General features: G+C 44.5%; 1 protein-coding gene across 1 annotated transcript in view; it reads right to left on the bottom strand.

The window, feature by feature from the left end:
- Fbxo28 (F-box protein 28) overlaps positions 1–5,881 on the bottom strand; it is a 28,918-nt gene extending 23,037 nt beyond the window's left edge. Inside the window, exon 1 of the mRNA XM_051148043.1 lies at positions 5,580–5,881. Coding sequence (XP_051004000.1) covers positions 5,580–5,846 — 267 coding nt within the window. The 5' untranslated portion in view covers positions 5,847–5,881. The remainder of the gene's footprint in view (positions 1–5,579) is intronic.
- Positions 5,882–11,234: the final 5,353 nt, after the last annotated feature.

Raw genomic sequence — 11,234 nt, forward strand, 5'->3', positions numbered from 1 at the left:
GATAAGCCAGACTTGGCAGACGGTTTGCTGGGAAGAAGGGCATCCGTCCAGAGGGTTGCTGTACCCATTCCAGGATACAGCTCCACTGAGCTAAGACGCCATAGCAAGTCCCACTTCTTAGTTTTAGGCAGCTCCTAACAGTGCCAAACTGGAGACTATGCACCTTTAGGAGACATTCCAGACCCAAATGATGGTACAAGGGATACAAATATATCTGGCTTCATCTATGAAATGATTAAAAATCTCCTTCTTTTCATGTTTTGTGTGCATGTGTGTTAACCTGTCCAGGCTTATGTCCAGCTGAGAAATAAGGTTACTGTTGGTCTTGTCTAGGCTTATGTCCAGCTGAGAAATAAGGTTACTGTTGGTAAATTTCTACAATTCCTCTTTCATTTTATTCTTTCTTCTTGTTGTTGTTGTTTTTTTGAGACATGGTTTCTCTGTGTGGCCTTGGCTGTTCTAGAACTTGCTCTGTAGACCAGGCTGGCTTCGAACTCGGAGATTCACATGTATCTGCCTCCTGAGTGCTGGGATTAAGGGTGTGCACCACAGTGCCCAGCCACTTTATTCTTTTGAAGCACTGTCTCTTAAACCCAGAGCTTGCCAACCCCAGTTAGGCCTGATAGCTAGCTTGTTTCAGGGATCTCTACCTTTACACGCTAGACTTACGAGTAGGCCATCACACCCACTTGACATATAGCTGGGTCTTGAGGATCAACCAATTCTTCTGATTGCTGAGCCCCATCTCCAACCCCTGTTCTGCTAATGTTTTTAGACGTTTCTCCTCATCAAAGACGCCAACCCTGGAGAGCATCAGTTTCTTCTTATACTTCACTATTCTGTGGAATAAGGTTCAAGTATAGGCAGAAACTACCTAGTAGACACTTAAAACTTTCCACTTCCAGATCCAAGCTCATCCCAATCCCTTTCATCAAGCACCCCGTTTCTTCAGTGCTTTATTTAGGATTTTCCTGGGGGGAGTGTTCCACTTGTACTACCTGGTAGAAAGCCATGGTCCTGAAGAAGTGTTTCTTACTCAACACTCTCATTTATGCTTTGTGCCTTTATGATTCTGGTGCTTTGTACATGTGCTGGGAAAGCTATGTCCATTACGTCTCCATAATGACACTGGGGCAGGCTTGCTGATTGAACTTTTTGAGTTACCAGGAAGAATTAGCAGAAGGGAGAAACTGTCCTCAAAAGATCAACAGTCTGAAGAAGAAAAGTTGGAGGAAAACCAAAATCCACAACACAGTACACTCTCTGTAAAACAGGGTGGTAGCACTCAAGGTCTGCAGCGGGACCCCTGGAGTTTCCAAGACCCTTTCAGGAGTTTGCATGGCCAACTATTCTCAGAATGGGAAAGAGGTGACTCTTTCACTCACTCACAGGTATCCAGTTGAGGTTTCTAGAGCAATACAGTAATCCTGTGATGCACTGTTATTCTGATGGCTAATAGATATGTGCTTTGTATTCTTGTGTTTTATAGAATTTTCCAAGATAAGCTCGGATCATCAATGACTTCTAAAGAGTAGAAAGGTACACGGAGACAAAAAGGTCAAGAACATCTGGCATGCAGTGAGAAATAAGGCTGACAAAGACGCCCAACTCAAAGCCAAAGCCTTCTTCGTTTCCTTCGTAGTCTACTGCCAACCCAATCTCTAACTACAGCTTTCTAATGTTCTAGGAAAAACCACAAAGGGAACTGTAAGCCGCAGGTTCAACTCTCTAGAGTGATCTAGACAATATCTCAGGACAGAGCATGGTTTTATGTGTTGGTTACTGACTGCAAATTTCTATCCCAGATAATAAACCAGAATTCTTGATGCAGTCATATTTATGTTCTGAAATACTAACAGTTCCACTCCATCTGCATGAGCACCACTTGAATTACCGGGGAAACCCATGACAGTGTCTCTGCAATCTTGAAAATCCTCCTATACAGAACACTGGGCTCATGAACCAAACTAACATGTTCAAAGTTAACTTTGATCTGCTCCCTAAGGGTAGAATTTCAATTCTTACCCTTGGCTACTTGTTTCAAAGTCTCTCAGGTACTTATTAAGGAGTCTGCGTGACACACCAAGTATTAATTTGTCTATCTTACAGGGAGAGCAATCAACTCAAAGTATACATCTTGGCATTTGAAAAGTTGTATTCAGCTAAATACATTTTAATACATTGTAGGAATCAAGTATTTAAAACTATGTCTGTGGAACCAGGATTTCAAGGCTGCACATTTGGGCAACAAACTTTAGTGGTAGAAAAATAGCCAATTTAATAAGGTATTGAGACCAATCCTTAGAAATCAGCAGACTGGAAAATCAGATTTCAATTATTGATGGTTACAGGAGGCCAAGGCTATTACTGACTAACCTGGACAAATAACTGAAATGTTACTGTAACAACTGCAGGTTAGAGAGCTTTTACAAAAAACACAGAATAGTAAGTACTTGGATTATCTAACTGCCCTTTAAGTTAGGTGCTAGGAATAGGGAACACTAACACCTTATAGGATGAGGCAAGAAAGAAAACTGGGAAGTCCAGGAACCCTACAAGAAGACCATCAAGGCTGGCGGATCTGGACCCGAGGGGTGGGGGGTGGGGGGGTGGGGGGGTTTGCTGAAACTACTGTTCCAACCAACAATGTATGCAGTAAACCTAGATCCCCTATTCAGATCTAGTCAATGGATAGTACATTTTCCACAGTTGTGTGGAGAGTGGAGACAGACCCTGACATAAACTCTGGTGCCTCCTACAAGGGGAGGCCTGGTGGCACTCAAAGGAAGGGTAAATAGGCTATCCGGATGAGACCTGATGGGCTGTGGTCATATGGTGGGGGAGGAGGTCCCCTTCTCTCACAGGTCTAGGGGAGGGGAATAGGGTGAAAGAGGGAGGGAGGGGGGAACGGGAAGATACAAGTGAGGGGATAACAATTGAGATGTAATTGGAATGAATTATTTAAATAAAATTTTTTAAAAAGTGGGAAGGGAGGCTGGAAAGATTGCTCACTGGCTAAAAGCACTGTCTGCTCTTCCAAAGGACCAGGGTTCAATTCCTAGCACCCACATAGCAACTCACAACTGTCTGTAATTCCTGTTCCAAGGGATCTGAGACCCTCACACCAATGCACATACAATTAAATAAATTATTTTTAAAACTAAAAAAAAAAAAAAAAAAAAAAAAAAAAAAACTGTGAAGGAAGAAAAAAAAAAAAAAGCAAGGTATCTATTTCAATATGTATAAACTAGACCATGGGTCACAATTATGCTAAATGGAAGTCAATTGTGCTCTTAATATCGGTCCCTTTCGAGCTTGGCCAGCCTTACTTCTTATTCAAGAGAGCACAATAAACCTAGGTAATGTACACAGCAGATGTCAGTATGTGCACTTAAGTTTCTTGATTTCTTGGCAAACAATTTGAATAAAAATAACCACGTAAATTGAAAAGATATGTACAGAGAGCCTGACCAGGCAACGTCTCTGTTCCAGCAGTCTTACAAAAAGATCATAAATAAATTCATGCTGACCCCTAGTCACAAGGAAGAACATTTATGCCACTTAAGTGGCATTTTCTGAAACCAATGAATCTAAAATCAAGAAAGATGCATCCTAATTTCCATAAAGGCCCAGCAGCATTAGGTAAAGAGAGGAACGCGGCCTCTCTGTTCCTAAAGCCGTATGTGCAAGTGCAGGCATAAAACTGGCTGGAAGTGGGAAAGGGAGCGCCAAAAAGAGTCCTTAAAGAAAATGTTTTAAATTACATATTTGTAACACTAAAGGCCAGGAGGAAAAAAAAAAACTATACATTTCACATGAAAGAGATGCCAGTTATTAATAAATTGTGGGATCCATTTTAATCTCAGGTCTTCAAGCACAGTCTATTTTCTCTGTTTTAAACATGTCTTGAGAGGGGGCGGGGGGAGATATGTGAAAGCTAGAGCCGATAGAGCATTTGTCTAGCAGGTGCAAGGCTGAGTGTGAACTCCAGAACAGTCAAACAAACAAAAATGAATGAAAGAAGAAAGAATAAGGAAAATGACTAACAAGCAAATAAAATCCATTTTTTTCTCAACATGTAACAAAACGATTGTGAACATTCCAAGCTTTCTAAAGCCACTGTCTGGCCGACTGGCTCAGTTCAATCAAATGTTATGCCCAATCACCAAGCACCATGTAAATACAGCATAAATTTGGTCAAACACCATTCTTTATAAAATATAGACATATTTACGATTCTACATGAAATCCAGGATGGTGTTTTGAAAATGGAGGGCACTGTATTCAGAAATACTTACTTCCAACTGAAGAAATTTTCCATGCTACAGACCAAGGGAAACATACATACACACACACACACACACACACACACACACACACACACACACACACACACACACAAAACCTGCCCAGCGTCTGAATGAATGATTGCAGGCTGTTTTTAAGGATGATTTCCTTTGAAATGCAATTATGGTCAATTTTGAGCCGAAGGTATAAGTCTAAGATATCGATTCACAAGAAAATGCTACACGCAGCACATTCAGACAGATGTCTTTGTCCTTTTATAAACAATCCCCAGCACAGTTAGTGACTACACAGAACCAGCTCACAATCACTCCAAAATGTCCACCACCTCCAATTTCCTGACCACTTAAGGATAAATTCCCTGGAAGGAAGTGAGATATCTTCCTGAACCAAGGAATTTATCAAATCTTCAGTCAAACCTCTGGGGATGCAGTAAAATTCCAAACGCTTTTTTTTTTCTCTCTTTTTACATCTTGGATAGAACATGTTGTTTTTAGGGTGCAACTAAACCACTCCGACTGCAGGAGGGTGGGCTTGAAGCACTAGTTTAAAAAAAATCATGGCAAGATCTGGGGAAGAGGGAGTTAACAGCTTGTCAAGGGGCAAGTTGCTATGGTCAGGAAGTGTCAGGGAGGCAAAGCCGGACAGGTCATTTCCCCAGGGCTCTGCTTTAGTGGTCAACTAAGGCTCTGCGGGTTAAAGCCTCCAAAACACAATTGCAATGTTGGAACCTCAACTGGGGCTCAAGGGAGAAGCGGGGGGCGGGGGGGTGGGAGGGGGAGGAGAGCAAGACCAAACCTACTTCATCCTTTTCAACTAGGAAGCTGGGGGGTGGGGGGCTGGAGGAACAATGAATGCACCGTTCTTGAACACAACCCAAGCCTAGCTGGGATCATCTGCCAGCTTGAGGGGGGGCGGGATTCAAAAGCCCGGCGAGGGGCTAGGGCGGTAAGTCGAGGCAAGCAGCCCCCAGCCCCCTCGGGGATCTAGGCTCAGCCAGGCGGCGGGCACCAAGCCCAACTCCTTCACTTCTCGCTGGCGGGCGCGTCCCAGGCTGGGGGGTCCCCCAGGAGACCCCCCTCATGGCGCGGAGCCTCGCCCGCCCGGAGTCGGGGTGCCAGTGCAGCAGCATCCCCGCCGACCGTCGCCAGGGACACTTCCCGGTGGCCCGGGGCGCGCGGGGGGCTCCCTCCCCTAGGACCGCGCCGCCCTCGCCGGCCCTCCCCAGTCCAAGGCCCGGAGGACACAGAGGCGGGGTCCCGCGGGGGCCTCACCAGGCGGAGCTGGCTAATTTCGTCGTAGGACATAAAGCTGAGTATGTTCTCGATGGCTACGATGGGCAGCGCCACCAGTGTGTTGTTTTGAGGCAGGTGGTCCGGAGCCAGCGCGGGCGCGGCGGGGGCCTGGGACCCCGGCTGCGGGGCCTGCGACGGGGGCTGCGGGGCCTGTCGCTGAGCGGAGCCGGTGGCCGAACCGGAGCCACCGTCGCCGTGGCCGCCGCCTCCTTCCTCAGCCATCCGCTCCTCAGACGCCGCCGCCATCTTGGGAGTTTGATTCCTTCCTCCACTGTAAGGGGACCAGGACACTTCCCGCGCGTCACTTCCTCCTCCTGCCTCCCCGGGGCGGGGGAGCCTAAGGAGAGGGAGGAGCTCGTGGGATGATCGCGTTAGCTTGCTCTGTGTTCAGTGGAAAGGAGGGAAGGTACTGTAGGGTCTTCAGAAAAGTGGTCGTTTGTAGCTCTCTAAAATCGGAAACCAACTATTCTGAGATCTGGTGCCTCCTTCTGGCATGCCGGCACACGTGCAGACACAATACTGTATAAATAATAAATAAATAAAATCTTTAAAAAAAAAAAAGTCGGAAACTACCCCAAGAAAGGCGGTCTTCATAGTCCCTTTTATCTGATTGGGAACTACCGTGTAGAAGAGTAACGGAGCTTTTCTTGTTAAAATGAATGACACTGGAACAGTTTTCTTGAAAAGCAACTCGACAAAGGATGATGAAAGCCACTTTACCTTTATAAGTTTAGATGGAAAATTGTATTTAGCTCAGCATTTACCAAGACAAGTAGTAATAATTTCAGCATATAAAAAGGAATAAAATATTGCTATTTAAACACTGCAAGGCAGAAGCTGGGCATGGTGTCGAACGCCTTTAATCCCAGCACTCAGGAGGCAGAGGCAGGCGGATTGGTGTGAGTTCGAGGCCAGCCTGGTCTACAAAGTGAGTCCAGGGCAGCCAAGATAACACAGAGAGACCCTGTCTCAAAAACAAACAAACAAGCAAACAAACTACATGACAGTAGTTAAACCCTGAAAACATCTTAATGAAATAAAAACACAAGGAGTCACATACTATATGGCAACTTTCGTATGATATGTCTCATATAAGCAAATCCATGGAGTCAGGAGCCAGAGAGATGGCCCAGCGCTTACAGCACTTGCTGCTCTTCCAGAGGACCCAAGTTTGGTTGCCAGCACCCACATTGGGCAGCTTACCATTGATTAGCTGAAACAGAATGGATTAGTGGTTGCTGGAAGCTGGGAACAAGGGAAGTGTGGAAGATGACAGTTAACGTGTACATTCTTTCTTTTTGTGGGTGATGAGAAAGTGAAATTAGGGGCCAGCAAGATGGCTTAGTGGGTACAGACACTTCCTACCAAACTTGACTACCTGAGTTTTGATTTCCTTGACCCACATGATGAAAGGAGAGAACTGACACATACCCAGACAAATAAATGTAATTTTAAAATGAGATTTGGTGGATGGAGATATGGCTTAGCAGTTAAGAGCACTTGTTCTTTTTTTTTTTTTTTTTTTTTTTTTCCTTTCGGGATAGGGTTTCTCTGTGTTAGCCTTGGCTGTCCTGGACTCACTTTGTAGACCAGGCTGGCCTCGAACTCACACCAATCCACCTGCCTCTGCCTCCTGAATGCTGAGATTAAAGGCGTGTGCCACCACACCCAACCTACTTGTTCTTGTAGAGGAATTGTGGTACATTCCCAGCACCCACATGGCAGCTTGTTGCACAGACACATATGCCAGCAAAGCACTCATACACATGAAATAAATCTAAAATATTTTAATGGGATTAAATAGTGGTGGTGGTGTATAACCTCGTGAGAATATTTAAAACCACCAAATTTCGTGCTTTACGGATGTATCTTGTTTTTCTTTCTCGAGATAGGGTTTTTCTGTGTAGTCCTGGCTGTCCTGTACTAGTTTTGTAGAACAGGCTGGCCTTGAACTCACAGTGACCCACCTACCTCTTCCTCTCTGAGTGCTGGGCCTAAAGACGTGTACCACCACACCTGGCTCATTTTGTCTTTGATTTATGTATACATGTCTTTACTCACTGGATATGGGTATTCGAAGATTCCAGAAGATGTTAGATCCCCTAGATTTGGAGTTATAGGCAGTTGTGAGCTGACCAATATGGGTGCCGGAAGCCAAAGTCAGGTCTTCTGGAAGAGCAGCCAGTGCTCTTACCCTCTAAGCCATCTCTCCAGCACCTGAAATGTGCACTTTAAAAGCAATGCCTTTTATTAAATGTGACTTACTGAACAAAACAATCAATTTAGACCAGAACCACAGAAAAGATGCCGAAAAGGAGGCAGACATGAGGTGAGGTGTAGCACACAGTCTCAACATAACCTACCTCATGCCACACATTAATTACAGAAAACAAAAACAGAAACTCAAGCAACAGGCTCATACTCACATGATTAAGAGTGTACCACCCCAGCTGTGGGAGCAGCCACCGTCATGCGCCTCTGACTATGGTGCTCTCTCAGCAACCCAACGTAACGTAGTGCTCACACATAGAAACGCATAGTCCATATCTGAAGTAAGCAAATTCAGGCCGGACCTTGTGGAGGTTGGCATGAGAATGTTTCCTGGAGGTTCAGATATCTGAACACTTGGTTCCCAGTTGGTGCTGTTGTTTGGAGTTCCTTTGTGGGGGGAGTCTTACTGAAGGAGGTATGTCCCTAAGGGTGGGCTTGGACTGTTTATAGTCTCCCCCAACTGACTTCCACTCCTACCTTTCCCATGCTTGTTTGGGGTAGTATTGTTGTTGTTGTTTTGGAAGCACTTGTCGACTGGCTCTCAAAGGTACTTCACAAGACAGCGGTTTCAAGTAGGGAAGGGACACACACTTCTTGAGAGCCATATGCTTCCAGTTTCCGGTTTGTGAAAATGCAAAAGAGGACAGCATCTTCCTCCGTAGCTGATACAAGGATAAAGCGAGACAGGAAGCGAGCGGTACTTTTAGTTTTTTTACGCATGTACTTAGTTGTTTGGTGATGAGGATGGAATCCAGGAGCTCGCTTATGATAGCCAAGTAAAGTACTCCACCACCGAGCTACCCCCTGGCCTTTTTGTTTGTTTATCAATTTAGTTTGGCTTTGTGTGTGTGTGTGTGTGTGTGTGTGTGTGTGTGTGTGTGAGAGAGAGAGAGAGAGAGAGAGAGAGAGAGAGAGAGAGAGAGAGAGAGGGAGGGAGGGATTGCTGGCCTCAAGCTTGCAGTCCTCCTGTGCGCTAGGACACAGGCCTGCGCCACCATACACAGCTATGCATGAGGTATTGTATTCATCTGGTCCACAGCCTTAAAAATCAATGTACTGTAATGTTGACACTGTGTCGTTCCACTCAATCCTTTCCCATCTTTCTGTCTTGCTGATGAGGGTGTGTGTTGGGGGATATGGTGAGGCTGGGTCTGGTGAAATATGACGAGAAGAGAGCTGACCTGTTGAACAACACTTGCAGAAGGAGTTGGGTTTATGTATAAAAGAGAAATCTGCAGCCATACCTTTTTCCTGCTACGTGTTAGCAGACTCGCAATGTATTTGGAAGGAATAAAGGAACTCTTATCCTAAATAATATGAGGTTTTAAGTTTTTGTGAATTTGATCACCTACATTTAAAAAATATTTATTTTCATTTATTTGTGGGTGTTTTGTCTGTGTATATGATTGTTCACCATGTTCATGCAGTCCCCTGGAGCTGGAGTTACAGCTGTGAGTTGCCATGTGGGTACTGGGAATTGAACCTGGGTCCTCTGGAAGAACAGCCAGTGCTCTTCACTGCTGAGCCATCTCTCCAGCTCCACCCATATCCATCTTTTGGGAATGAGGAGATAGATCAGTTGCTAAACTGAGTTTGCCAGCAAGCACAGGAGCTACAGTTTAGACCCCCAGGCCCCACACGATAAGTGAGGCACTGCAGCATCCTAGCAGTGGGAGACAGAGACAGCAGCGCTCCTGAGGCTTGCTGCCTAGCCAGGCTAGCTCCAGGTTTGGTGAGAGCTACTGTCTTAAAAAATAAGGTGTTGAGAAAGACACCTATCAGTGACCTCTGGCGCCACATATATGTATAGTTGTGCATGTACTTGCATGTACATGTACACACACACCTAATCTTTTGGCTAAATGACTTTTCCTATCTTCACTAATATATAAAAATGTATTATTAGATGTATTTTTTTATATTAAAGTTGTGACTACGGAGAAAAGAATCCACTAAACTTCAATTCAGGAGACATGGCTGGCTGCTAAAGGGTGAAACACTAGGATGATGCTAAGATATAAATAATTTTTCTTGCATCTAGGGGTGGGAGGAGTCTGGCTGCAATATCAGGTCCATACGGAGCAGCTGACTTGGTCTTGTTGATCTGGCTGGACTGACATCTCCTTATTTCTCTAAGAGCATCCTCCTGAAGTTATATATTCAGAAAATGATTCAGCTAACAGTGTTTCCCTTTAAAAAGGTGTATAAATGCAAACCACACGGAAATAGAAGAGCCTACACAAAGGAGGTTAAACGTTCACTTGGTCTCAAAAGACGGAGGTGTTATCTTTTTGACACTGTGACAAAATACCTGAGTCGATCAGCTTATAAAAAGGAAAAGTTGATTTCGGCTCACTGTTTCTGAGGCTTCAGTACATGCTTAGTTGGTCCAGTTGCTTTGGGCTAGTGGTGATGCATATATGAGACAGTAAATTATGAAGAATAGGGAGTTATTTCTCAGTTCTAAGAGTGTTTTAATTGGAGATAATAAGGAATCATAAATGGATATTTGAATCTCAGTATCTCAATTTAACCTCAGACCAACTAGGCACAACGTGTCCCTGTGTCCAAAGATTAGTATTGCTCAAAAATGTGGCCAGAAATTAGCACCGGATGTGTCTGAAGTGTTTATTTAAAGTTAAGTTTCCCAGGCCTTGCTCAAGATCTACTAAATCAGGAACTGGAACTTTTTCATGTTTTCCCTGAGTGTACACAAGCCTATACCTGTTTCATAAGCACATTGCAGAGTCCAGTGTGTGTTTGCTTCCTACCATCTGGGGAGCTGCTGGTTTTGGATGCACTGCCTCTCAACTGACTCCCTGCTGACTGCCAACTGATTGACTTGGACTCAACTCAACTCAGTCCCTCAACTCTGCCTCCCCTTTCTGCTCTCTTAAATAGCCTCTGTTTCCTGTGCTTTTCTCCTGAGAGCTGGACGCATCCTACTCTGCCAAATCTTTCTCTGATTCGTCACTTCATCTGTTCCTCAATTAGACATCATTGTTCGGGATTAAAGGTGTGTATTAAGGGAGTATCTGTATTCCAGCCAGATCACACAAGCCTAGACGGTCTTGTTGCCATGTTGCTGGATTAAAATTCCTCTACACACTGGTATAGTAGATGCTTATAAATGTCTATGAATTTGAGCCTGGGAAGATGCCCAGCAGATAAAAGTGCTTGTTGTATAATCCTGATGACATAAATTTGAGCCCTGACCCGTGGTAGGAAAAGAAAAGAGAGATGCAGTGGTGTGTGCCTGAATCCCAGTGCTCCTAGCATTAAAAAAAAAAAAAAAAAAAAAAAAAAAAAAAAGCAGAGAAAGAATCCGCTGGAAGTTCCTATATGCAACACAATGTCAGAAAC

Source organism: Acomys russatus, chromosome 6 (genome assembly GCF_903995435.1).
Source record: "Acomys russatus chromosome 6, mAcoRus1.1, whole genome shotgun sequence".
Classification (NCBI taxonomy): Eukaryota; Metazoa; Chordata; class Mammalia; order Rodentia; family Muridae; genus Acomys; species Acomys russatus.